The 26,903-nt window shown below is 39.0% G+C and overlaps 4 protein-coding genes and 2 long non-coding RNA genes across 12 annotated transcripts; 4 read left to right on the plus strand and 2 right to left on the minus strand.

Moving 5' to 3' along the window:
- Nucleotides 1-96: 96 nt before the first annotated feature.
- LOC124348965 (solute carrier family 2, facilitated glucose transporter member 1-like) lies at nucleotides 97-26,338 on the minus strand. Of its 6 annotated transcripts, XM_046799389.1 has the most exons (11): nucleotides 25,995-26,338; nucleotides 21,336-21,434; nucleotides 21,093-21,253; nucleotides 20,836-21,025; nucleotides 20,504-20,717; nucleotides 20,227-20,414; nucleotides 19,936-20,148; nucleotides 19,636-19,839; nucleotides 19,429-19,568; nucleotides 11,780-11,784; nucleotides 97-107 (listed from the first exon to the last, which is right to left on the minus strand). In XM_046799389.1, coding segments are annotated over exons 1-10 (1,590 nt in total). In that variant the 5' UTR covers nucleotides 26,175-26,338; the 3' UTR covers nucleotides 97-107; nucleotides 11,780-11,783. The 6 variants fall into 6 exon arrangements, with proteins under 6 accessions (XP_046655345.1, XP_046655348.1, XP_046655344.1 ...); XM_046799392.1 differs by lacking the exons at nucleotides 97-107; nucleotides 11,780-11,784; nucleotides 25,995-26,338 and adding exons at nucleotides 23,931-24,113; nucleotides 24,178-24,425 and having other exon boundaries at nucleotides 18,476-19,568; XM_046799388.1 differs by lacking the exons at nucleotides 97-107; nucleotides 11,780-11,784 and having other exon boundaries at nucleotides 18,476-19,568.
- On the plus strand, nucleotides 114-2,072 carry LOC124349125. Of its 2 annotated transcripts, XM_046799639.1 has the most exons (7): nucleotides 114-397; nucleotides 560-867; nucleotides 928-1,078; nucleotides 1,169-1,216; nucleotides 1,293-1,366; nucleotides 1,424-1,481; nucleotides 1,540-2,072. In XM_046799639.1, exons 3-7 carry the CDS (start codon nucleotides 1,033-1,035, stop codon nucleotides 1,683-1,685), a joined length of 372 nt encoding a protein of 123 aa, XP_046655595.1. In that variant the 5' UTR covers nucleotides 114-397; nucleotides 560-867; nucleotides 928-1,032; the 3' UTR covers nucleotides 1,686-2,072. The 2 variants fall into 2 exon arrangements, with proteins under 2 accessions (XP_046655595.1, XP_046655596.1); XM_046799640.1 differs by lacking the exon at nucleotides 560-867 and having other exon boundaries at nucleotides 991-1,078.
- LOC124349205 lies at nucleotides 3,160-4,868 on the plus strand. Its single transcript, XR_006920223.1, has 4 exons — nucleotides 3,160-3,375; nucleotides 4,336-4,425; nucleotides 4,490-4,606; nucleotides 4,791-4,868. It is a non-coding gene; the product is annotated as an uncharacterized LOC124349205 (long non-coding RNA).
- On the plus strand, nucleotides 9,582-10,045 carry LOC124349218. The gene is made up of 2 exons (XR_006920241.1): nucleotides 9,582-9,663; nucleotides 9,735-10,045. It is a non-coding gene; the product is annotated as an uncharacterized LOC124349218 (long non-coding RNA).
- On the plus strand, nucleotides 14,611-16,153 carry LOC124349046 (peroxisomal membrane protein PEX14-like). Its single transcript, XM_046799543.1, has 5 exons — nucleotides 14,611-14,794; nucleotides 14,947-15,093; nucleotides 15,162-15,325; nucleotides 15,393-15,617; nucleotides 15,689-16,153. Exons 1-5 carry the CDS (start codon nucleotides 14,723-14,725, stop codon nucleotides 16,008-16,010), a joined length of 930 nt encoding a protein of 309 aa, XP_046655499.1. The 5' UTR covers nucleotides 14,611-14,722; the 3' UTR covers nucleotides 16,011-16,153.
- LOC124349060 (CTD nuclear envelope phosphatase 1-like) lies at nucleotides 16,145-17,957 on the minus strand. The gene is made up of 4 exons (XM_046799558.1): nucleotides 17,676-17,957; nucleotides 17,549-17,615; nucleotides 17,298-17,488; nucleotides 16,145-17,196 (listed from the first exon to the last, which is right to left on the minus strand). The coding sequence occupies exons 1-4, from the start codon at nucleotides 17,796-17,798 to the stop codon at nucleotides 16,822-16,824; spliced, it is 756 nt and encodes a 251-aa protein (XP_046655514.1). The 5' UTR covers nucleotides 17,799-17,957; the 3' UTR covers nucleotides 16,145-16,821.
- Nucleotides 26,339-26,903: the final 565 nt, after the last annotated feature.

A 26,903-nucleotide genomic window follows, 5' to 3' on the forward strand; every position in this document is an offset into this window, starting at 1 on the left:
AAATAAATTTCGTATCGGCGATTTGGCGGCTAATATTATGTCTTCCAGCCCCCAGGTCGCGCGAGTGTCTTCATAATAGACGCCATTTATTTCCCAGACTGTGAACGGTGAAGTCGGCTGCAGTACTCCCGTTTTATAGGGTTTAGCTCGTCAAATGAGAAGTTAATGATCGTCACGTTAAAAACTGAAGAAAATTTGCTGAAATTCTAGAGTTTATTCACAGGTCGAAAAAAGGATAACTACGATTTTATTGTTTTTAAACGTGTCATGGAGGATGTTATTTTAACATTTCTGACAGAATTACAGTTAGAATGACATTCCATTCCCAGCTTGTGACGATCGATCCTGTTCGACGGTTATTGGCGAAATATCCCTGTGTGCAGCAAGACTACGAAAGGTAATTCTATCGAAATTCAGTAAAATGTCGTAGAAAAGTACTTAAAATTTTTTTTCAATTTTGAGTCTCCTTAAGTTAAGAATTTTTCTTTCGTTGACCGACATGATTTGAATAATCATTTTAAATTTATTATTATAGTAACATTCATTTAAAAAATTTCAGTTTCTGGTGGTGGGAACTATATCTTGCGAACTGTAGAATCAATTCAGAAAATTTTATTGCTGGAGCAATTTTGAAGTAAGGTGACATAACATTGTCATATTTTGGTGGTTTTGAAGTTAGCTGATGATGTGTTTTGTTCCAGTTAAATCAGTTTGGTGGTAGTGACTAGTGAGTGTGCTCGCTACTATTTTACTTTGCAACCTTGAATCTAATTTGCAGTATGAAATAAATAAATGCAATATATCATTTAACTTGCCATGTTTCAACGATCGAGAGCGTGTCTGATAAGATTTGCATCTAAAAAGATGGTAACAATTAGGATTCTTTCATTTTGGCTGTAATTGTTTGTGAACTGTTCATGGGTTAAGTAAAATTCGCAATAGTAATTCTAATTGGCCATTTTTACACACCAAACCACCTGACTTCTAAAGTATGGAGCCTGCTGTACACTTTCCCAAAATGTCTCTTGATGCATGTTGCATATTTCGTCACATGCAGAAATACTTCAGAACAGTCAAAGTAATTATGTTGATAATTGTTTAAATCCTAAAATTCCACATGACTTTTTTCTGATAGTAATTGAGTTTTTTTTTACATTTCTATTTACAGCCCGGAGAAGTCTGAGCTTCATTGCAGCAGGTGTGAAAGAAAATTCAAGTAAGTTGGTTTTTCATACATTATTTCTATTGATGCTATAGATTAATGACCTAGATTAATTTCATTTATGTTATAGGATTACATTTTCATAGCAGTGATGTTGCTGACCAATGTGACATGTTGCAGCCCATGAAGATATTTTTGCATCAGGTTAATTTTTTTTTTTCATACTAGTATTTTTAAAGATTAATTCCATTTTGATTTTAGGTTTATCTTTATATAGCAGCGATTTTCATGTCCAAAGAATATGTTGCAGCCTATGCAGGTAAAATATATTCTTGCATCAAGTTAAATAAGTACTGTTACTTGGTATTGTATTATAGATGTTATACCAAATATTTATAAATTCCTAAGGGAAAAAATATTAGAAGGAAAAATCTGTAACAAAGATAAGTTTAACCAAAAAACAATGGCTATACTATTGGGAAAGTGCTTTGGAATTAATAGAAGGGTGGATTTTATTAACTGAATGAAAAATGATGAATTAAAGCTTAATATAGTAAAATTCACATTAACAAATAAGTAACAATCCACAATTTTATAACCATTGTTTATTTAATGGAACTAATCAAATTATTATTACTAAATACTTAATAAAATAATAAATAAATAAACACTAAATAAAATAATAAATAAATAAACACAATGTACTTTTCAATGCAATTTATGTGCGTTAATACTTCAAATAATTTGCAATTATCGTTTGAAATTCTTTGCGAGGCGCATTTGCTAAAAACTCGAACAATGAGCTATAAAAAAGAAGTATTTACCTTGATTGAAAATGTCCAGAGAAAATACTTGGACAAAGAGAAATAGAGAAGAATCAGAACTTCGGCCAATTTGATGGGTGGCCCAATAAACAAATTTCTCATTCAATCTGATTTTTATACTCCAGATGTTAACTCAAGTTCCAGTCAGAGTCTCTAGTGAGCCCTTAAAAGTTAAGACGAGAAAATAACTTGCAGCAGCTTTTCATTCCTTTCGTACATTCGCAACACTTCGTTTGCGACTCGTAACGGTGGTTAGAATCTTGCCCTGAAAGGCGAGAAAATTTAGATATAAATTTGAAACAATATATAGCAACAGCAAGCAATACCTCAAACCTATTAATGTTACATTGCCCTTAATTATAACTAAGTGGCGCGACCGCGGTCACCACAACCTCTTGAGTGGCAGCATTATTTTGCTGTTATCTGCAAAAGAGAAGTGATAGAAGCAAAGAATTGGATCTAGGGATGGCAATAATATCTTGAAGATTTACCGCAATTTGGCAGGGGAAGTTAACCTGATATATTATCATAAAAATTGAATGACAGTAGAACATTTTTAGCTTTGGAATTTGCATTATTGGATTGGATAAATTGATTACTATTATCACAACCTCACAAGCACCTAGGTCACATGAAAGCTTCCGCTGAAATTTAAGCTAAAACATTAAGTCAGAAAGCAAGAAGAACCATTAGCTTTATGTTGTGTTGTCTATTAATTAAAAACAGTCCAACTTACCTAAAAATCTAAATTTGTTTTGATTTTTTTAAGTAACTTTATAAGAGTTTTGTTTGGTGTAACTTAGGACCAGACGAAGCCAGAAAAGCTGTCACATTCCAATGCTGCTCTCCAATTATCAATATGGCCATCAAAACCTACAGAAGAAAAGAAAGATTTATCACAGGTAAGGTTAAGTGCCGAATGACAGGAATAAAGCTAAAAGGGTGATACAGCTGTGATTATTAATTTAGTTAGACACCCAGTCCCTAGAGTGAGGATTGAATGAGCCAGGAACATGCTGTTGTTGTCAGATAGGGTAGTGTGGAAAGGATTTTTCATCTTCACCATCATTTGTGATTGACTCAAATGTTTGCTGTTGCCTTGTAGGATGTAGCCTATAGTAGTGTCCACAATGAATAGAAACACATTCTGAATAACTGGCAGGTTTACCTTACCAATTGGGTGTTTTCCCTTTCAGCACTGTCCAGCACTGTGGCCCAGCAGGTGCTGAAACGTCTGGAATCACTTGCAGAAACATGAACGGATATCTGTCTTGTGTGCCTTCTCCTCAGTGTAAAATTTGAAGTGGCGTTCAATATCACCGTGGAGATTTCGTCTTATGTGATGTTGCGTGGTGGCTTTTTGATGAAATTTTGCATTGAGAATATTACGTGAGCATTAAAGTTTATTTTTTACCTTTGTTAATTTGTTTGCCAGTTCTTTCAATTGAATGTCAACGCGCTAGATCGGACATTGTTTTCATGTTACAGTTGAACGTTTCTTCTTTCTGACGCTAGACAGCATAGTTTTTGATCATTTTCCACTCAGTTTGAATACGCTTTCTTTGTAGTTTTCCACATCTCTAAAGAGTTTTATCAATGCTTTTTAAAAGAAATTTTGGGTTATTACTGTCAGTTTCTTTTTCAGCAACAAAGCTCACTTGTTAAATTTTCAATAATGTGTTTTTTTTTACTTCCGGTTTTCTACTTTTCAGTCAGTAGTTCATTAAATATTCATTCGACGCACAAAATAACCACATATTCGTGATCCTCGTCAAATTTTTGGTAAAGTTCATGTTTTATTTTGTACGTACGCGTACTTCCGGTTTTGAGAATTTTCCTGAATAGTTCAGGAAAATTCTCGATTTTGGCCAAATTTTGGATTTTGTTTAAATCACATCTAATCGACCCCAAATTTCACGTAGATCACGAATATTTGGTTTATTTGGTCGGCAGCTCAATGGTTGAGGCGCTATCGACTACTTCCGGTATACTTCCGGAAAATTTGCATAAAACTAGCAAGTGAGCTTTATTCTCTGTGCAATTCTTAAAAATTCATGCCAACGTATGCAAACAGAAGTGGCCTTTTTCATTACTTTTGTGCTTTTTTTACTATCAGTCGGTCCTTTAGATAGTGGGTTTTGGGCGTGTCAAATAGATGGCGTGAAAGAATACTTTGTTGATATGTGCTTATGGCGGATCGTTGTCAACAGTAGTTTAGTTACAACTATTTTCTTCAAAAATTACCAATGAATTCGTTGGTAAATTGGATGTATTTTGTGTGAAATTTGTTGGGCAAGTGTTCTTTTCCGTTTATGTGTTTAAGCCTTAAAATTTCTCATTAATTTCCAGTAGAAAATGTGAAAGGTGCATGCAGCCTACTGTCAACTATTGTGATGTAAATCCTGGGATCCTACTGAATGTGTCATCCAAGTGACAGAGGTAACAACCAACACTAGCTTAATCAAGTATTGCTGAAATATATATTGTTCTCATTTTTTATTAGGATTCATCATAATTATCAACTGATTCTATTGGACTTGCTAGATCACCAACCCCAGCATAGACCAATCTCTCATTCCACTTCTAGAGAACCTTGGATACCTGATTGGTAGTTTAGTGTGTAAGTTTACTTGTCATGTCACCAAACTTTCTTTGTTGTAGTCTAATATGTATTTAAAGTATTGTTCTGCACTGACGTCTATCTTATGTTTAAGTTCAATTATTCTTTTAGATCATAGACATCAAGCACATTGATGACACAAATTATAAACAATGTGACTTAATTTAATATTTTTTATTTACAGGTTCTTAGGTTTCTAATTTTAGATGACAGACTTTATGAGAAGTCATTTCCTTTGAAGAAGGACAAACCTCCTTTGAAGTGTTGAAATAAAGTATACATACAAGAGTTTAACAGCTTACTTGTGCTATATTTGTGTAGAGAATGAACATACCAAAATTGACACATAGATCCAGCTAGGCTTTCCAACACTTACATGTGACAGAACGAGTAAAGGAATAAGGGCAACATGGTTGTATCAAGTCGAAGCCTCTTCTCACCACATGAGATGGAAATTGCTATTTCAACACACCCACTCAATTTTACATCACATGATTAATATCAACAATGTTGCTTTCTTCCCGGAGTCGACTGAAGAGCTGTCCATCCAGGGGCTTAGTTAAAATATCTGCTAGTTGTTGTGAAGTGTGAATGTACTGGATATGAATGACTCCTTCCTTGACCATATTGCGGATGTGGTGGTACTTGACATCTATGTGCTTAGTTCTCGCTTGATGTCCTGAATTTTTCACCAAGCTGATGGCACCTTGATTATCACACAATAAGGTAGTAGGTGACTTCTGCTCCCATCCGATGTCATCCAGTAGTTGCCGGAACCATATGACTGTTTTCGTGGCTGCACTGGCAGCAACATACTCTGCTTCAGTAGATGAAAGAGATACGCAATCCTGACGATGACTGGACCAAGACACTGGGGCGCCATTAAGGAAACAGAAAACGCCAGTGGTTGATTTCCTAGTGACGAGATCGCCAGCGTAGTCCGAATCCGAATACGTTAGCAGCATATTTCTCTCCTGTACTCCTCCATAGCAGATTCCAGAAGTGATGGTGCCTCGAAGATACGAAAGAATTCTCTTCACTGCCTCCCAATGTGCCTTTGCTGGATTGGTTGAGAACTGCGCAACTTGATTCACCGCAAAGGCAATATCAGGTCTTGTGCAAGTAGCCGCAAACATCAAAGATCCAACTGCTTCTCTAAACGGGAAGGAATCCTTTGGGTCTCTTTCTGCATTGTTGGACAATCTTGCATGCGGGTCCGCCGGTACTGTTTTGGGATAGCAGTTCTCCATTTGAAATTTCTTGAGGATCTTTTCGATGTATTTCTCTTGACTGATGTGAATTAGGTTCCTTTCTGGATTTCTTCTTATTTGGATCCCTACGAAGCACTCCACGTCACCATGAGTCATCTCAAACACATTTTCCAGGTAGCGGACGATATCTTCCAATCTTGATTGTAGAGAGCTGCACACAATACCGTCATCAACCCATATGGCCATTATGGTTAGTTCGGTTTCTGTCTTGATTGTGTAAACACACGGATCTGCCTTACTTTGTGAGAAACCATACTGCACCAAAAAATTGTTGAATTTCTCGTTCCAGGAACGCGAGGCTTGTTTTAAACCATACAATGATTTGTTCAGTCGGCACACCAGGTCTTCTTGTCCTTCGATTTCAAATCCTGTTGGTTGGAACATGTAAAGTTCTTCATGAAGGTCCCCGTTCAGAAAAGCTGTTTTCACATCCAATTGCACCATCTCAAGATTTTCAGCAGCTGTGATTGCAAGTACGGCACGCAGAGAGTCATGTCTCACCACTGGAGAATAGGTTTCTTCATAATCAATGCCAGGTCTTTGCGTGAACCCCTTTGCTACAAGCCTAGCCTTGTATCTAACTTCGGCACCAGATTTAATTGTATACACCCACTTGTTCCTGATTGCATTTCTTCCAACTGGTAACCTGCAGAGTGTCCAAGTGTTGTTCTTCATAAGCGACTGATACTCTTCATCCATGGCTAACATCCACTTCTCTGATTCAGCTGAGTTGAGAGCTTCTTCTACCGTTTCCGGTTCTTCAACATCCAGTAACGCCATTCCCGCATATTTTTCAGTTTGCGATTCTTCTATCCACCGGCTGGGTTTGTTTCGGATCCTTGCTCCAAGCGGATTTTCTTCTCTGGGAGTGATGATGGTAACTTGCTTCTTTTTCCTTGGATTCGTTGCAGCTGGATCGATGGTAACAGTCGGTGCTTCTTGGGCTTCAGATGATTGATCTGGATTCAAAGGCAATTGATTTTCAGACGGCAATGTCTCAGGCGGATCCTCCGATGGACTCAATATCGAGTTCTCTGGAACCAATTCTTCTGGGTACACCAATGGCGGATTACTGAAACAGGATTCTCTTGAAATAGAACAGAATCTTTCTTCGTTAAAAAGGACATCTCTACTGATCCTCACTTTTCTAGTGGCTGGATCCCATAGTCTAAAGGCCTTCTGGGTTTCACAATACCCAACATGGATACACTTAATTGCCTTTGGATCAAATTTTGTCCGTTCATCCTTCGGCACATGAACATAGGCATCTGCTCCAAACACCCGAAGATGAGAAAAATTAGGCTTGATACCTTTCCATAACTCGTAAGGCGTTTTCCCTTCTCGACTCCTTGACACTACTCGATTTTTGATGTAGACGGCTGTGTTGGAGGCCTCCGCCCATAGCTCAATTGGAAGCCCTGCGGCATGCAGCATGCTCCTGGCTGGTTCAACTATTGTCCGGTTGGATCTCTCCGACACTCCGTTTTGTTCTGGGGTCTTCGGGGCGCTTGATTCATGCTTGATTCCATTCTCCTTCAACCATTCTTCAAATTTGTTGCTGAAATATTCACCACCGTTGTCTGAGCGAAGAGTGGCAACGTGCTGGCCAGTTTCTACCAAGATGCGTTGGACTAGTTGTCTAAAAAGTGCTTCCACCTCAGATTTTAGCTTGATAAAATAAATGAAGACATAGCCACTAAAATCGTCCTTGAAAATAACGAAGTACTTGGCTCCTTTAGGTGAAGGTCTTGACATTGGTCCACACACGTCGGAATGAATGAGTTCTCCTATCCTGTTGGCTCGTTTTCTTCCTCCAGTTGGAAAAGGCAGCCTATGATGTTTACCTAGGGCACAACCTTCACAGAATGGTCCAGCAGATGTGTCGCTACGTTTGATGACAAGTCCATCCACCAACTTCTCTGACTCCATCTTACGGATGGTTTCTGTGCTTGTGTGTCCAAGACGATGATGCCACAGGTGAAGAGGTTGAGCTTCCGGTCTGGATAGTGCATGGAATGCAGTTTGTTGACCATCTGAATTCTGTCCAACCTTCGAATGATGATTCTTGACACTTCGTATATTCAGACGATATAGATGATTAGAGAAACTTTCGCCGACCGCCACAATCTTCTCCCCTTTAGAGATGGTAACCCGGTCATTGTTGAACAAGACACGCAGGCCTGCTTTTGTTGCAGATCGAACGGAGAAAAGATTGACGCCTAAATCAGGAACGAAGAGCACATTCTTTAGAATACCTGAATGCCATTCTTCGTTGACATTGGTTTGGATTGTGATGTCTCCCATTCCTTTGGCTTGAAGAAGATTGTTACTACATCCAACTCCTTTGACTGGCCAACTTCCATTCTTAACCGCTTGATAGTTTGAAAATAGATGGAACTGATCCGACATATGAATAGTGCAGCCAGAGTCCACGTACCAGTTGTCTCTAAAATTTCCTTCAAATTGAATATCACCTGGAAGAGTTGTGAAAGCGTAGTCTCCAGGCCAATCGGGTTGTCTTTGAGGCTTGAACTGTGCAAACTGAGCTTGTAGTGGCTGGAATCCGTTAGGGACTCCTCTTTCCATGTGATCTTTCTTTGTCCAACATGTGCTTTCCCAGTGGTTCGACCCACCACAGTAGTTGCATCTTCTTTTCCTGAATCCTCGTCCACGACCGGATGAATGTTGAGCTGGTGGCTGTGATGGGATGTGGGCAGCAGCAGGTTGTGTAGACTGTTGATTTGACATTTCTTGTTTCTTGGCAAAGAATGCAGCGTTGGCACCATCTTCTTCTTGACAACCTTTATTACGAGCTTCTTCCTTAAAAAGGCGTGATCTTAAAGACTGCAACGTTTTCTTACTGTCGTCCATGTTGTCCCATACTGACACAATGTGCTTGTAGCTGGGGGGTAGGGTGACAATAATCTTAGTAACGATGTCAATTTCGTCAACACTCACCCCCATATCATTCAATTGATTGGCCATCGACTCGATCATGGTGATGTGTGCAGCAATATCATGCTCCTTGTTGAACTCGTACTGGTAGAATCTCTGTCGAAGGAAGTGCTTGTTCTCTGAAGCCACTTGTTCATATTGATCTGTCAGGCGTGTCCACATCTCCTTTGCTGATTTACATGTCATCATGGAACGAGCCTGTTGAGATTCCATTGTAAAGACTATGAAGTTTCTTGCAGTGCTGTCTCGTTGGTTCCAGGTTTTGATGGCAGCAGAGTTTTTGACGGCTTGAGTTGATGCATCAATGTCTGGAATAGGCGCAGTGGATACACCAGTGACAATTTCAATCAGATCATGCTGTTCTAGCAGGAGGGTGATCTGAAACTTCCAAAATTGAAAATTCGTGCCGTCGAATTTAGCGACATGACTCATTTCCTTGGTTGGATTTGACGTCATGTTAAACAACAGGCAAAGATTTATACTCGAATGTAGTTTACTTTAAATAGCAGTATGCGTTCAAATAACTGGGCCCATAACCTGTTGAAATAAAGTATACATACAAGAGTTTAACAGCTTACTTGTGCTATATTTGTGTAGAGAATGAACATACCAAAATTGACACATAGATCCAGCTAGGCTTTCCAACACTTACATGTGACAGAACGAGTAAAGGAATAAGGGCAACATGGTTGTATCAAGTCGAAGCCTCTTCTCACCACATGAGATGGAAATTGCTATTTCAACATGAAGAAGGACAAACAAGGTCCTTTGTTTGGTAACCATTTGGCTGCTACCCTTTTTACTTCCTTAAACAGGCCCTCTTGATTTGAGGTATTGCTTTCTGTTGCTAAAATCTAATTTAAAATTATAGTCATCCTAATAAATGTTCATTCTGCCAACAGGGTTGGGTAACTGATCCTTCGCTACTTATTGTGGACTTCATCCATTGGTGAAAACTGATAAGAGAAAGCTGTAATTGAGTAATTCAAGACTGATAGTTGTTAGATGTCTAAGCCGGATGCCTACAATGGTTAATCGCTCTCGTTATAGTTGTTCCTCTCCCTCTTTACTGACTGTGTGTGCGAGTTTCAAAAGCAGTTTATCACCCAAATGAGACAAAAGGAGCTTGTTTTATTTGGGTATAAATTGCTTTAAAATTTTCACAGAACAACATTTGTCTTGTACCGGACGCTTTGTTTATCAAATTTCAATCGTTTTGGCTGAAAAATGTAGAAATTGTATGAATTGATTCAATTAACTTGATTAATTAATTTAAGTTTAATTACATTAACTTGATTAATTTAAATTAAAGGTTATTTAATTAACTTAACTTATTTAAATTAAATATTGTTTATTAAATTAATTTTTTTAAATATTAATTTAATTAATTTAAATTATTAAGTTAAATTTGGTTTTGTAAAATTAGTTTTTATTTATTATATTTGACATAATTGTAAAAATATATCAAGAATAAATTTCCAACATACATAGAAATATTGCAAGTTAACTTTAACATATTATCATTTAAGATTTTTGTGGGTAAGGATAATATCGGGAAGCACAATTGCTGTTTAAACAAACATCAGATAGCAACATGCAACAATGAATAACGAAATAGCTTAAGGTTACTACAGTCACATACTATATACATATCATATTTTTATCAACCCGAATTGCACTGCCACAGTAACTTGATAACACCAACAGCAGCTATTTCAGGATAATACCAACATCATAACTTCAGGGTCAGCTACTTCAAAACTCCAGCAGATGAGAAGAAATCAAGGGAGCAACAGCTTGAACAGGAGTCACACTGCAAAACCGCTACAGATTTACGTCAAAACCTATTAGAAGAAAAAAACGGGGATATTATACTAGATTATTAGACAGAAAAACCATAAATTATATTTTAACTTTCTTAGTATAATAGACAACTGTCTGCTTATAAAGCAAGGTACTATCACTAATTTTCTGAGTCAGTTTGAAGTTAATCTTTTGACAGAACACAACATTTCAATAAAAAACTTAACACGCCCCAAGTTAACATCTCAGGTAAATTACCATTTCTTTTTCTGGCAGCTACATTTCTTAATTCTCGTATTTTCGATAACAACTGCATGCAGAGGATTGATAATAACTTCGTAACCAAGACCTGTTGGAAAGAAAATCACTATTTAACATTTAAACCTGAACCAGCTGAAAAAATATGTAATAAAAGAAAAAAGCCTTTATAAATTGAAATTAAATCTAAAGTTAGAAAAATGTTTAAAATAACAAGAAAAAGCTATATCACCAGTTTTAAAAAGTGAATACAATGTCCTAGTTTAAAAAAGAATTACAATTCAGCAAAAGCTAATTGAGCAAGCAAGTCTCTTTTCAGAAAAACTCAAAACTACTATAATATTTTAATTACACTTAATGAAGCTTCCCCTGTTACAACCCAGTATCACAGTCAAGTTACCATTTAAAGATGACTTCATTGATTTTACACTTCAGGGTGACGCCAGCAATGACGATCGCTTCCAGAACATGCAGCTCAATTTGACTTTAACTCCCATTCAAAATCTGGCTGCCACACAACCACCTGCATGACAGTAATGAAGCTTAAAATTAACCATATTCTCAAATTCTTCAAAAGATAATGAAAGAAATCTCTTACCCAAATATGAAATGCACAGCAAATAGATACGTCAATTAAAGTCAGATATCTAACTTGACTGGATATCTAACAAACAAAGAAAATAAATGAAACAAACCAATAGCATATGTGCGAAAAATAAATAATGAAATATACAAGTAAAATAATTAAATTCTAACTTAAACTTACAATTAAAAAATGAATGATACTTACACTCAATTGTTAAGGCAGTGAACACTTACAAATTTCAAGCCCACACTCTACAGACAGCATCAACAATTCCCCACACCAGCACCGGACTGTATCCAGAAGCTCATAACAGCGCATGGTCTTCATACAACAGTTCACCACACCATCAACCAACTGGCTGCAACATATTGCAGTGGAAATTGGACAGACTTGAAAAAGCTCAATTTGACCAAGCAATTAATCCTACTTGAAAAGAAACATTATTACCAAATGAAAAAGTGTTAAGTGGCAATGTTAATTAAATACATCATTCCTATTACTTTCCATTGAACCAACAACAAAACATACAGGGAAAAGACTTTAAATGACAAGAACAGATGTTTATCACAGGCAAGACCCAAAGAATGCAGATAGGCTGATATTTCTTCAATGTTCTTCAAAAACCTCAGCATTTAAATTTTATTAATGAATCTACAAGTGACAAGATGGAAATATAGGTATACAAAGAATTCTCTAAAAAATCTGTAAAAATTTATTACATTCAGAAACCCTAATGAATTAAATCTTTATTACCTTGGGGATATCTGTGAAGAAGAATGTTGAGGTTGACGGCACTGTTCACGAACACCGCAGCTGACAGCACCAGGAATAGAAATGACGTCGGCGACAAAAGTTTGCCATTTTGCCAACACTAGAATGTTGACCGCTGGTGAACAAACTCTGAAGCTAATACGATTACTAAAACATGATTGTTGTTTTTTTCCGTTGAATTGAAGTTATTCATTACCCATTAAACAAGAAATCTGCTTAAGCTCCACTGCTACGCATCTCGCAACTGGAAAACCACTGCACCCCAAACAGACCTAACAAAACAGCTCGATTAACGGTCTAAGAATACCTATAAGCACAATGCAAAAAAAAAACATTTGTGAACCATTAACATTGATAACATGAGAAATATGATTTCAAAATACAATTTTCAAACTGAAACAAAAAATGCATCGGTACATTAGTACAATACTTACATGAACACCACCATTAAGACTTAAGTCCAACTGCAAGTTAATACAAGTTCCATTACAGGGTAGCTATCAGATGGAAAATGACTGCAAGATTCACACCAGACAACACCATCAACAGCTCAAACACCAAACTGACAAAGGAATCCTACAAAACAAAGGGACATTAATTAGCCGAGAACATTTTCAGACTTGAAAAAGAATCTCGTCAAAAGAGACGTCAAAAGTCTACGTCCCTCTATTAGTTGATTTTCACATAAAGTGTCGTACTGGAAAACAAGTAGGTGCCGGATATTTTCTTCAACAAAAATGTAATGTAAAACTCATATTTTAAACAAAGAACATGTGTTGCACCCATATGTAGACTACAATTTGGGCAAAGTTCTTGCCCACTGATGATTCAAACCAGCAACTTTTAACAACTGCTGTCATGGAGGCAAGAAATGATATCACTTATCTTCCGACATCAAGAACAAGATGCTACTTGATTCAGCTTAAGAATAACTATTTCCCTTTCCAGATTTCCTCTTTTCATCTCATTTGCCATTCAATGTGGTAGAACCTTCTCTAGGACGCATCTTCATGACAAGCAGCGATAACGTGCACGCATCACATGAAAAAGCTCCGACTCCATAAGGCTGCTCATAGACAATATAAACTCAATTACTACAAATCAAGGAATTTCAATTCAGTAACAGTCATGGGAATTAAGACATGGAGACGAAACGACATTCTAAATGAGACGAAACGTGCAACACGCAGCAAGACATTATAGAAAATGTACAGCAATATGACCAAGGATAAATTTAAGGACATGAAACCCGTAAATTCACCACACACAATATTTACAGTTAATAACTTTAAATTAACGCAGGAAGTACCTTTTTCGACGAAAAATTTCAGAAAAAAGCACTCAGCCATAACGAGAATCACTATTCTCGAACATCGCCATGATGTTAAAGAGATAGGAATTAGAAATTTAGAATGCCGTCTCAAAGCTTAAATAACGCCCTATTCATCCCTCTACACACTAGAGCTGAATAGTTCAATCCCTAAACACACTGAAATATTTGGCCACCTAGTGATAGCCCTTAGCATCCACGGACGACTAACCACTAACGTCAGACGGAAGATAAACCAAATATTCGTCATCTCCGTGAAATAGATTTAGTTGAAAAAAAAATAAAAAGCAATTATTGAAAATTAAAAAGTGAGCTTTGTTGGTGGAATTATTTTCACAGAGATGTGCAAAATAGCTTAGCTGACTAATTTGATTTGACAGCTGAAAATGACCAAAGGCTTATGATAAAGTCATCTAGCGTTAGAAAAACTCAAAAAAGAAACGTACAAGTAACAATTCGTTCGCGACACATATAAAAAAAGGGAATTGTCGGGTACCTAGGCACCCGTGGTGTGTGACTGTCACAGCGGACTGAAGTGGTCCAACTAGTCAGTAAACTCTTTACTGTAAACTTAACTCAATATATACCACGTATTTAATGCCATGATCACACCACACAACTATTATTCCTCCTTCATTGCTCACGGTACATTACCATATCTGGAAAGATGAATTATTTTATACGCAAATTGCTACTAATTCTATTCAGTAGTCAATTTTCAATAAAGTGGATGGCTGAACTGAAAGACAACTTTTATAGTATCCTTCTCTTGCTTTTTAAATGAAAGCCGACTAGTCGAGATTTAAATAATAGCAAAATCACTCTCTAAAAAACCACTTTTAACTACTTACTAATTACCATTAATTCATAAATAATGACTACGTCGTCTACGCGAGTCCGTGAAATCTTCGCTTCAAGAGTTCAAGTCTTCAACTGTTCAACATGAGTGGCAGACGAATAATTTTCAGCATTAGCTCAACAGCATCCGCATGAATTTCCGTCCTTCACTTGTTTTTCCTGAGTGTGATAACACAACAAACCGAACCACCTGAAATTTCCAAGGTTGCGTGATAATACATGCCTGTTTGGCTGATTATTCAGCGTTTGTGAATTGAAACTTCGATTAACAAACTTTTTCCACCATGAGTGAAGCAGGTGAAGAAATCAACGGAGATTCCCTCAAAGAAAATACACAGCCTTTACGCGAAGACCTGGTAAGTGGTAACTGTAATTTGTAAACATTGAATGCATTTCTAGTTTATTAAAAATGCTTTATCACATTAGTTGTACAATGCAGTGTAAATGATTAGAACATGTATTTTCTTTAATGTGTAAACTACTTTGATTCTGTGTGTATGATTTACAGATTTCCACTGCTGTAAAGTTTTTGCAAAACCCCCGTGTTGCAACTCGTCCCAGGTCAGAAAAAGAATTGTTTTTGCAAAGAAAAGGATTAAATCATGCTGAAATTTCTGCAGCATTTGAGGCCTCTGGAATGAAAGAAACCAAATCAGTATGTCATTTTTATCCAGGCACATATATATTAAAAGGATGGATTCTACGATTTTTTTTAAATTGAAGGAGGGAGGTGTAGGGCATTACTCTTCAGTTAAAGTAGCCCAACTACATGAATATAGTCAATCATTGGCACCAGTTGCAACATCAAAATGGAGTATAATCAGGGATATACTAAATGCATCAGTCCTTATAGCAGGAGCTGCATATAGCCTTCATTATTTGTACAGGTAAGAAACAACTATTTTATCTAATTTCTTAGTTTGGAAACATTAAGGTTTTTTCTTTCGCTTTTAGGCGATTCATAGAGCCTTTTTTATTTGGCCATAAAAAGAAGAAGTCTTTGGCAGACACTGTTGAAGAAATGAACAAGAACCTAACTTGTTTAGTCGGCGACGTTTCTGCTGCTGTACAGAATCTAACAGACACAGTTGCTACGCTTCGTTCAAAACAGCACGAACAATCCGAATTGAAAGAGTTAAAAGCTGAAGTGACATCATTGAAAGCCATTTTGTTAGGAAGGTAAAGTTTCAAAATTTATAATTTTGATTAGATAGGAATATGTATAATTATTGGTATTTGAAATTCATCAGGCGACAGTTTCCTGCTCCTCCAGCAATCGTGACTGGGCCTCCCTCTATTCCCCCTTGGCAGTTAAGCTCAACTGGTGGAGCAAAACAAGATCTACGTGCTGAACAATCTAACAAGAACAATCAAAGCGATGGCATTTCTCTGTCTTCATCCCCAGAGATCATCTCCGTAGAGGACATGCAAACAAATTCTGCGTCGATGGTGAATGCTGGTCTGAGCTCGGTATTACCAGCTCGTGGTCCGAGCGAGAGCAGTGAATCCAATAGTGCCGAAATAGTTGAAATGGGAGCTTCTGGCGCATCTGGGGAAGAAGATACAGATTAAATTGCCAATTTAAACCACACTATTAATATTATGCCTGTTGCTTTTGTGTTGGAAAGAAATGTGAAATTTAAATACTTTAGTTGATGCCCTTCAAAAGATGAGCATCGGTGATCGAGTTAAAATTTCAAGCTGTATATCAACTAGTCCATGTATTGACTTTTACTTATTTCGTCGGGTTCGGGGCATTAAGATAAAAAATGGGAAAAGAAGTCTTGTTTTTTTTCGTTTTCTTTTGTTTGGTAGGGTGAGCGATACAATGGGGAGAAAGGGATGATGTATTCACACACTTCCGAAATGGATAAGATAATCAAAAGAAAGAGACAGAGGAAGAGTATTCACTGTACACAATTAAAGATTGTTGATTCCACCTGGTTAGCCATATTGCTTTCAACAATAAATCTGTCAACTGGAAGAGGAAAGTGTAAGAAGAGAATAGAAGGGTCAACCAATCATGAACAACACGTTTTGTAAGAAGAAGAAAAAAAATTGTCGTTAGTCTCTCAGCACACTACACTCCACATCAAATCCATCCAATCGCACACGCGTCATATCAATTGTTGTGTCTGTTAAAGACAAGGCCGGTCGATTACGCAACGAGAAAACTGAGGCCATCTGAGGACCGTTTGTAGTGATACCTATCGGTCAAATAAGGGCTCCTCAGTAGTGTGCAGTTAAGAGTTGTTGATCGACTGGAAACTGATCAAAAGTGAATAAACGCAAGGGAATGAGACTTGGCTGCAGAGGTGATAAGGGAGGTGGGCAGAAGTGAGGGAGCTGGTATGTGCCGGATGAAAATCACAAGTCAGCAAAACTACCAGAGTCGATGCGAGTGCAAGTTCCTGCCGAGAACACTTCGAACGTCCTGCGTGAATCGCAAAGCGTCTAGTACCGGTAGCAGGTTGAGCAGGGCAGTGTCCATTGGATCGGAGAACCAGGATTTGATGGGTATGGCATTGTCGGGATATGACCGATAGGCCGAAGGTGAATTATCCAATATAAATATGGACGACAAGTCCATCGAGATCATTTCTAGGTTCTTGGTATAACTGCCGTAGTCCATGGTGCAGTGCTGTCGATAATAACGCCGCTGCAGCATACCTCTCTGGTTGTCCAACTTATCTGCTACGGCTGCACCGTAAATTTCCATGCTAGCAGTAAAAATCACTAGTGTGTACCATTGTGAAACCTGAAATTAAAGTAACATTAAGCATTGTGTCTAACAAATGTCTTAAATATATACATGCTTCACAGGTCTCAGTTTTAAGAAGCCTTAGCAAAGCATATTACCACATCTAGGAAAAAGTCAACATGAGGACGCTTGTGGACAAAAAAACGAACAGGATGCCTGTCAATTGTGACTTTCAACACAAAATCAGGTGGCGTGCCAGGTTTCACTGTTTGCCTAACAACACCATCATGGTGGGAGTGAATCAGAGTTTCATCCAAGTCCAGTACAAGGATTTTCCTCCTTACCATACCTAAAATATTTTTCAAAAGAGTTAGCATTTAGTAACAGGTTCTTTCTTGATGGGCAATACTTAGTCTATGCTTTGATAGAGGTGACAGCGGTGATACCTCATACTTGACAGTCTGATGCTGTATAACCTATGAAATAGGAAATGTCATGAAACAAGGATCTAATGCATCAATAAATGCTAATATTACCGCTCTAGTATTTTTGCGAAAAACAAAACAAATGAAAGTCCATATCTTGGAAGCCAACACGAGAAAGGCGCGAAGTCCCATTTGCAACTGTTTCAACATTGGGACGGGATTTGGTCCGCGCATTCATCCGAAATAAAGTGTTAAAATTATTTTAATAAGGGGTAATTTAGGGCCTGTTGCGCGAAATTTCCTTCACTTAAAGTAGTTTACATCGACACTTCTACCGCTGATTCACCGCCATGTTGGAGCTTTAACAGCAGAACAAAATCTAGTCAGAATCGACTCTCCTCTCGTGTCAGTGACATCTAGTAGTAGCGGTTTACAACAGAACGAAAAATGTTATCTAATATTGTTCAAAAGGACAAAAGCCCAAAATTCCTTACGTATTGTTTCAAAAGCAGTTGTTTAGAACACTGACCTGGATGTAATTTATATCAACTAGAAAATACGAGTATTAAACAGCGGAAGGAAAATTAATTGAACGTGTGGTTAGGAGGAGCGTATCACCATTTGCTATAATCAAATTACCATTTATCCTCGGCATTTTTGTCGAGCTAAAATTAAACGAGGCTACCTCGATCTGTGTCGAGACAAAAGTTAATTTGGCTACCAACTACAAGAATACCTAATAATAGCTCGGATCTATGGGCTCAAATAAGAATGTCAGTCTCTCCATCAGGACAAGATGGATTTTTACACGGTATATATCTCCTGGAGTTTTCGACAATTTTGGCACTTTAATAAAAATCAGACATTCGAAAGTATTTTAGGAAAAAGAAAGTTCGCCTGTGCATGGAAAGTATGTCACAATTTCTGTATATAATGTATATCACCCATTCTCCGTACAAGTTTCCGTACACAACAGTGAACACTTGATCAGCATCAATCATTCGATCTCTACAGGGTATACAATTATACACTACAAAAATGAACGAGTACAATGGGACGAGAAACGTGTGTAGTAAACATCAAGAAGTCGTTTTCACCGATTTGATGTTTGTGGGGGTTGTTGTCGGTAAATGACGATAAATCGTACATACGTCCAATTTCGATATGACGTGATTAAATTGACTACGTTTTACGACTAGCTACCTTATGTATACAAAAATATGATGGAAATGGTAAATTCACAAAAATAAAATGAAATAAAAGTAAGTGCCGCGATCGAATAGTCGTTGAACCGAGAACCCAACTGTTAGCATTTATTGATATTAATATTCTATTTCCTTGATTTCGATGAACACATAAAACGAAGGAAATTGTGGATTCCGCGTGAAAATACAGGAGAGTCGAAGACAACTATTAATATAAATTATACAGTAGAAATCTAGAAAAGAAGAAGAAAATGAAAAATCAATTGAATTCGTAACTATCAATAACAATTTTTTAATCGTCCTCCGCTAAAACAGGATTAAGAGCTATATGATACGATACGATTAGGTCACTGGGGGTTTTGAAACACATGCGTGTTTTGTTTTTATGCCTGTGACTTTTCAAGTTATTAAAAAAAGGTTTAAAAAAAGGTTTAAAAAAATTAAATCCGATGGACGACATTCACTAAATATACGTACAAATGCCTGGTTAAACGGGCAAAGTTCAACAGGCTCGTGTCATTTCTTGTACATATATGTGCAATAAATCGGCTTTTTAATACGCTTTTGGTGGTGTGAAGACAGATGCAGTAGGAGAGTTTCAATGTTCTTCCATCGCCTCCGTCTTCCCGAATATCAAACTGCTATTGTTGTTACATTTCTAATAAGACTGCTGACGGAACATGGCGCTGATTTCTTCGATCGTCTTGTTCTTAGTTTCCGGCACTTTCTTCCAGGTGAACCAACTAAAGAAGGCCAAGAATGCCGCGAAAATGATGAAGACGTAAGGGCCTAATGCTTCCTGCAATACAAAAACAAACAAGAATTTTAGACAATAACGTCGCGGACATTGTTTCACCGTTTAAAACCTGAATAGGGAGGAATCCAAGACCGACAATGAAATTGGCAACCCAGTTGACGGTGACGGCAATGGCGGTGGCCATGGGACGAGCCGAAGAATTGAACAGTTCCGTGACGAGGAACCAAGGGATGGAGCCAGGGCCGGTTGCGAAGAATACCACGTAGATGATAATCAAGACGATACTAAAGTATGCCAACCATGCTGCCACATCCTATTAATAACGCACAGAATTTGCAAGAGCGAAAAATTAAATTCTTTGCCAGCATCAATCAAGCATTTTACGCCTGAAATCACAAGTAGTAGTTACCTTTAGCGCTAAGCAGACGGTCAGAAGAATGACGTCAAACATCATGCCAACCAAACCAATCAACATGAGAGTTTTGCGACCGGCCTTTTCGATGATAGCTAGAGAGACGACAGTCATCAGCACGTTCATGCCTCCCATGCCCAGAGTGGCGTATTGCGAAGTTTCGGCGCTCAAACCGGCTGAAATGAAGATGTCGGTCGAAAAGTACATAACCTGCGTGAAAAAGATTGATCAGAGTTTAAGTTCGCCACTGACCAAAACCAAAAGACTGTAGGTTTTTCTAGAAATTACAGCGTTGATTCCGGAGAGTTGTTGAGCCAACATCATCATGACGGCAATAATCATTGGAGCGCGTAGAGCCGGATTGCTCAGCATCTCATTCAAAGTGGTTTTGGGGACCAGTTTCATAGCTTCGTATTCGGCGCGCATTTCGTCCATCTCGTCGTGCACTTCCAGAGTACCTCGCAGCCAGGTCAAAGCTAGATGATTGTAAATGGCGCCTTTAGCATTCTAAATAACGGGATTGCTGTCTGGCTGTCCAGCTGATTGACTTCATTAGAATACTGACCTCTTTGGGCCTCGATCTCTTTGCCCTTGTTCAACAGCGTGTATTTGGGTGATTCCGGGCAGAATGGCAGAGCAATCAGTTGATAGATGGCTGGAACGAGGGTCAAACCGAGCAGGATGGGCCACAGAGTCGGGGTGCCGAGCAGGGATTCCATACCCAAAATTTGTGACACCAAGATAGAAATGGTCACTACCAATTGGTAGACAGTGCCCACCTAAACCAGAAAGAAAACAAATTATTATAATTATACCGTAAACCGGAGTTCTCAAGATGTGAAAGTTATTCAATTTAGAAAAAAATAAAAATAAAAATGAATGCCATGTATGACTCACAGCGCCTCGCAAGTGGACGGGCGAGATCTCGGAGAGATACATGGGAGCCAAACCGCCGTTGAGACCGCAATTGATTCCGATGAATAACCGTCCAGCAATAAGCATTTCGTAGGAGTTGGCGGTTTTAGTGAAACCTTCCAGTAGACCACCGATAATGGCAAACACATTGTTGAAAAGCAGAGCTCCTTTCCTAAGGATAAAGAAAATATTGAGTATTGAAAAAATATCGAATTGATCAATCGTTTTTCGCCACAAACCTGCCCATGCGTTCAGCCAAGATGCCAGTCAGAGACCCACCAATAATACCGCCGATGCAGAAAACTGACACGGCCCATGACCAAATGAGAGTAACGGCTGGTGATGACAACGCCTCGCCTGTTCGATTGTAGTGCGAGTCATTGATCCACGTTCGGATAAGCTATGACGAAAAAAGAAAATTGCATTTGAATTAAACATTTTCGAAACGAATGGAAATTTAAAAAAAAAAAATTATGAATTACCTCTCCAGGTGCGTTGACTACACCGATATTATAACCATGTTGGAAGGCCGAGCCCAAGGCCGCAGCCGCGATGGCAAACGCCAATCTTCCGTTCAAACCCTATAAGGGAAAGAAGACAATAACGGCATTGTTAAAGATTGTCAAGGCACATTCTTAAGTAGGCAATCATTTCCCCACTAAAAGAGCCCATCCCGTCAACAGGTAATCGGCAGAGGGATTCAAGGATGAATCTTCAGGAGACAGATGTAACAACCTTGATAACAACATGGGCACACTTCCTTTTCTTAAAGAGGAGATGAAAAAGACGAAGTGGAAGTCGACGGCACGGAAAAAAACAGTATAGTTGCGGGATCAAGGAAAAGAGCGGACGAGAGTTTGTCTTGGTCTCGTGGACGACCTTCAGCGTGAGCTAAAGACGTCACGTCGATGTAGTATCGATCCGCCAGGACTTCACGTAGACCAATTCGTTCTTCCACAACTTGTGAACCTTCTAGGGCTTTTTTGTTTGAAACAACGCAGTTACTTTGATGCACTTGTTGACGATGATCCTCCGAATAAAATACTGACATATTGTCATCGAATGAATCTTAATAATGGCAAGGCTCTCAATTACCTGTAAAGTGGTAGCCATTGGCTTGCTAGCTATTTTCTAAATGCTAACGGATGAAGCCAATAGAGGAAGTCCTGTTTGGATAGAAAGGGCGTCCGCGAGCCGTGGAATCTTATCGAATAGATCGACTGTCACGCCAATACTGACTTCGGATTCGGGACTACCGATCGCCTTTTATAACGGAGCACAACATTGCGCAGAGAACAGGACGTCGGCGTCGACGTGATAGAGCTCTCGTGGACTACTGCACGTAGGGGGTGATTCCATTGATCCTACTTATCCAGTTTACTATATTGCAACTGGAATCCTCCGATTTCGTCATTCTCTTGACTCAGCCTCAGCATGTTACTTATCGCCATCATTCAGTCAGCAAAAAAATGTTAGCGCTTGTAAAAGTAACCAATCACAAAGAATGTTTGGTCACTCGTAAGCTTCTAATGAGAAAAAGGGGATTCCTAGTTATCAGCCACCACATTTTCAACAGAATAAGCGCCCGGTATGCGGGTCTACTGATAATGGTTACACATTATATACCCAAACTATTTAACATTCTAAGCCGAGATGCAGTTTCTTCGGGAATAAATTTAAAAAAAAAAAAAAAAAAATCAGTCGTGATCAGGATGGTAGAGCGTGATTGAGAACCTGTTAGCTTTCGGAATGCTTTCCTGGAAAGACGTACGGATCACGCAATAAGCATAGGACACGAAATAGATTTCTCAAGTTGAAAAATTGAAAATCGGTGGCGTGGATTAAGTTTATCATATTGCTACAACATAGACTAATAAACTGTTCTGGTTGCGTCAGAAGAAAATGGGCGCGTCGTGACGTCAAAGTACAGGATTGGCCGACGCCGAGACGAGCCCCCGCCTTTGCCTCGTGACTCCTGGCGACGCCACAAATTCAGTAGATGCCATTTATGAGACGCAATAAGGATGCCGATTTTTATAGCGGTTCGCCAAAAATTCCGAAATTCAAAGCTTCCGTTTTGAGTCCCACTAGAATGATTGAAAAGAAAATGAGAAGTGTCTTCGTTACGGCCAACATCCTCTCTCCGCATCAAGGATTGTTCTGGATTAAAAAACTGTGTGATGTGTGGCGCGACCGGATAGTCGGATGGAATTACATTCGTGAAATAGTCACGAATTGATGCGCGCTCAGCTTTCGCCTCGGCGAATCCAACAGTATACTTGCTACTTTCTATAACCATGCCAACAAACGCCAGCCGGAATTAACATTTTAAATTATGGGCGGAAAAAAAGGACATCGTTAATAATAAGTTTACCTGCATTGAAAAGCGAAACGTTGGATAATATTCCTTACAGCAAAGGATTAGTTCGCGACGCCAAGTCAAGAGCTTATTAGTCCAAAGGTATAGGGATTCAAGTAAAACAAAATGAGCGCGAAAACAAACACTATCGGACTCCGGGACTAGCAACAGAGAACTGCTTAAATCCCTTCAAGAAAACCAGTCACGACAAGTCGAAAAAGCTGTAGACCATGTCAAACCCATTTCTGTCGAATGTGGAGAGAGAAAAAACGCTCAAGGTAAAGGTAAGGTAGAAACGAACAGCAAAAGTTTTAATTAACAGTGCTCAAGGAGCCTTCAGGGCACCCTTTCTCTCGTTCTTTGAATCTAGCATTCAAACCGACTCCTCCTCAAATAAAACTCGTGTTCACAGACGGACGCAGAACGCCTTTCCGATGAAGAGGAAACCCGTAAAAGGAAAGTTTGTTGTTTTTGTGTGTGCCCGTTTTCGAATTTCGTATTTCGGTGGTTCTTCGGGAAAGTTTTCACGTTTCACGTTTCGACTCGGAAGACATCTAACGGCACGGAAATCAGTTATGCTGAATACCGGGACTGAACGCCACGTCGTAAATAATTAGAACACGTACATAGCGTCGTCAACCATACGAGCCGAAAAGGAATGTAGCAAACAGTTAAAATGACACGTGTGATCTCGTAAGAGATGATCGTTCCAGCTTACCTTATCTCCTAGGCCCATATTAGAGCGGAATAATCACTAGGCGACTAAAAACAAAAGTAGCCAAACGAATGTAATGCCCCCACGTGAAGAAACGCGCGAGTAAAGTTGGGCAGCAGACGGCGTCTAAAACCGAATCAATAGAACGCGGGAGTGTCGAGCTTCGCGCAGAAACACAGAACACCCCTGATCGATAAAGCTCTATATAAGTTTAGGGGTCAGGCAGAGTACAGCAGCTAGTTTTTTGTACCCTAACTACGACGTTATGTCTTCTTCTTGTTTGTCTTTTTGTCCTTTCAAACGAAATAGTTTGAACAATTCCGCTTTGGAAAATTGGAGAATCACCGCAATAAAATTCTAAATCTTAGCTTTAGCTGCTGTTAACACGCCTCCGCTAAAACAACGCTTGAAGGAATAGGACGCGTTATACAACGGCCAGGGATAAATCTGCTGTGAAATGCTGAGCGGTCAAAATATGAAATGAAACCGTTATGAACGCAGCTTCGCTCGGACTGTGTAGAGTTACACTAATCGAATAGCTCACTATTCTTTATCTCGTGAAAAAAAAAATAACGCTCGGAGATCGAATAGTTCGTTTCAAAGGGCATTCAAACACAACCTCAGAGAGCGTGCACGGTGGTAAATGTGCCCATTTAAAAAAGCTGTATCCACTCGGGTCGGATGCATTGCTCTTTTTGTAGGTCACGCGTTCGATTTCTACTCCTCGCCTTTCCTGCTCAATTTCAAAATATTATTCTGAACTTTTTATGGAAAAACAATAACAATAAAAAAATTCTAAATAAATAAATTTGTCCTTTCCAGACTTCATTATCGCCCCTTATTAATCAAGTTCAAAAAGGAGAAAACCGTTGATATGTGGTGACGGGTGATTGACATCGCTCAACCACAAGATAACCAATCTTAGACGAACGACGACAACGGAAAAATTGAACCCCAAGCTTATGTCATTTTCGAGACGACGGATGAAAATAAAATTAAAAAAAAAGATTTGAAAATTCAAAACAAACAAGTCAAGGACGACGAGAGCTTTCAATCAAATTTTTCCTGCCACGGTTTTTATCTGGTCCACTAATAAAATTCGGCGATTAAGATTTCCTTTGGTTAAAGTTCGTATTGGATTCTCGCCTTTCTACTATTCTTAATTGCACTCGATACGAATGTTGTAAATAGGATCCCAGTTGCCAACGTCCTCTAAGAGTAGCTCTTAATAGAGAGTAGTAAAACGCTAGCCAGTCGCAAATTTTGCAAGAATGACAGACGTTTTGCCATCGTCGTCCAAGAGTTCCTAGAAGGACAGACAGCTGGGAGTTGAGTGATTAAAACGTGATCGAGTCGTGTACTTGATCAAACAATCGGCTCTGTTTATTTATTAGGATAACATGGCCTTTCAGTGGATTAGTGTGGCCAAACTCCAGTTTCACTAGAGCATCAATCAGCTGACATATTAGATAACTTGTTAGTACTAATATCTCTGGCTAGACAACCCCCTCTTCAAGGTCCCCCCAATTGAAAGTATTGGCGCCGCGCTAGTCTCTGCGAAATCAGCAAATGCTTAGAACCCAACAAGGCCGACGATTACACGAAATGGGTTGGTCCTGGAACGTCGCGTAAGAAAAACGAAAAATATCGAAAAGAAGAAAAAATGTTCAGAGCACGAGGCCAAGATGTTCTGATGCACGAAAATGAGGGGCTATTTTTAAGACCCAACACAAGCATCTGTAGCTGGAAGAATCGACTCATAAGTATAAAAGGGGAAAATTAAAAAAGAAAGTGACATATGCTTGATGGATCAAGTTCTTAATTCGACGGGGGGGGAGTCATGCGGCGATGGATTGTTAACTCTTAATGCGGAACGAATGAATAGGTATTTGGGAAATGGGAATCACAAGAGCGGTGGTGCAACGCGCGAATACCCCCTCGTGATTCCAACTTAAAAATAGTCTTCACGACCAGTCGACGATCGTGTGCACTCGTCCAAGGTCACACGTCGTGTCTCGTCAAACAGACGGGAGAAAATAGAATAGAGTTAGGGAAATTTCGACTTACAATGTCATGCCGGTATCGACGTTCATAGATCGGTGACCCCAGATCAGACATGGAAGATCGGGTGGATGCATCGCCTCCTTCGCCCGGCAATTGTAGCAAGGTCAGCGGCCGTCGTTCTTCCAACCCACTCAGGGTTGTGTCGACTCCAGTTCCGATGGCCATGTAATCGTCCTGATCCATTTCTTGAGATGGTTAAGATTCCTTCCTTTTTGGCGATCGAAGTTGCAAACAAGTGGACACCGGGCTGATCGAATCAACGTACACACAATGAGAAAGTTTAATTAAATAGGAAATAAGCAATTGAAACAACACGTTTTTTTCTCTTTTTCTTAGGGGCTTAGCGGATGTGTTTCGTCCGCTAGCCGACTCGCCAATGTCTGCTGGCTAGAGAATCTCGCAGCGCCTCTTCTACTTCTTCGCGAGGTAAAAATAGATTCTCCTTCCTTCGTTCACCCGCTCTTTTTTTATTTTGATAGTGTTCCAGACACACACAGTTTCCCGCTGCTATTTTTCCCTACTCTACTAGGGTGTTTTTTTTTTTCTCATTTCTTAAACAATTGGGTCCCTTTAGGCCTTTAGTAAACCTGCAAGTTCCAAGACCATCGCAACACGTGCTGGTTCCGGAAACGCCAAAAATGTTAATATTGCCACAAAGAAAGAAGTGCCAAAATGAACTAAAGACAAACACGCCGGGAGATCCAAGTCGTCCGCCTAACGCACGTGAGTCGCCGACGACGCTGACGTCACGTTTCTTTTTCAAGAAAACCCAGATGCTTCATCGGCAAGTCTCATGCGATTTCTCCATCAATCTACACCCAAAGGAAATTCCGACGACGACATTGATTCCTTGTTAAGTCTTATTTTTCATTTCTTTGGATTTTCAGCATTCTGTATTGGATGCACAATGAC

The sequence above is a fragment of the Daphnia pulicaria genome, chromosome 7 (genome assembly GCF_021234035.1).
Source record: "Daphnia pulicaria isolate SC F1-1A chromosome 7, SC_F0-13Bv2, whole genome shotgun sequence".
In the NCBI taxonomy this organism is placed as follows: Eukaryota; Metazoa; Arthropoda; class Branchiopoda; order Diplostraca; family Daphniidae; genus Daphnia; species Daphnia pulicaria.

Excerpts from the sequence above, each read along its gene's own strand:
- LOC124349046 (XM_046799543.1), top strand. The coding sequence starts at position 14,723 with ATGAGTGAAGCAGGTGAAGAAATCAACGGAGATTCCCTCAAAGAAAAT. Across the intron at positions 14,795-14,946 it reads AGCCTTTACGCGAAGACCTG|ATTTCCACTGCTGTAAAGTT; the intron begins GTAAGTGGTAAC and ends TATGATTTACAG. Across the intron at positions 15,618-15,688 it reads AAAGCCATTTTGTTAGGAAG|GCGACAGTTTCCTGCTCCTC; the intron begins GTAAAGTTTCAA and ends GAAATTCATCAG.
- LOC124349060 (XM_046799558.1), bottom strand. The coding sequence starts at position 17,798 with ATGCGCGGACCAAATCCCGTCCCAATGTTGAAACAGTTGCAAATGGGA. Across the intron at positions 17,616-17,675 it reads TTCGCAAAAATACTAGAGCG|GTTATACAGCATCAGACTGT; the intron begins GTAATATTAGCA and ends CCTATTTCATAG. Across the intron at positions 17,197-17,297 it reads TTGACTTTTTCCTAGATGTG|GTTTCACAATGGTACACACT; the intron begins GTAATATGCTTT and ends CTTTAATTTCAG.
- LOC124348965 (XM_046799389.1), bottom strand. The coding sequence starts at position 26,174 with ATGGATCAGGACGATTACATGGCCATCGGAACTGGAGTCGACACAACC. Across the intron at positions 21,254-21,335 it reads TAGTCAACGCACCTGGAGAG|CTTATCCGAACGTGGATCAA; the intron begins GTAATTCATAAT and ends TTTTCGTCATAG. Across the intron at positions 19,569-19,635 it reads TTGGATTCCTCCCTATTCAG|GAAGCATTAGGCCCTTACGT; the intron begins GTTTTAAACGGT and ends TTTGTATTGCAG.
- LOC124349125 (XM_046799639.1), top strand. The coding sequence starts at position 1,033 with ATGTTGCATATTTCGTCACATGCAGAAATACTTCAGAACAGTCAAA. Across the intron at positions 1,079-1,168 it reads AATACTTCAGAACAGTCAAA|CCCGGAGAAGTCTGAGCTTC; the intron begins GTAATTATGTTG and ends TTCTATTTACAG. Across the intron at positions 1,217-1,292 it reads AGGTGTGAAAGAAAATTCAA|GATTACATTTTCATAGCAGT; the intron begins GTAAGTTGGTTT and ends TTTATGTTATAG.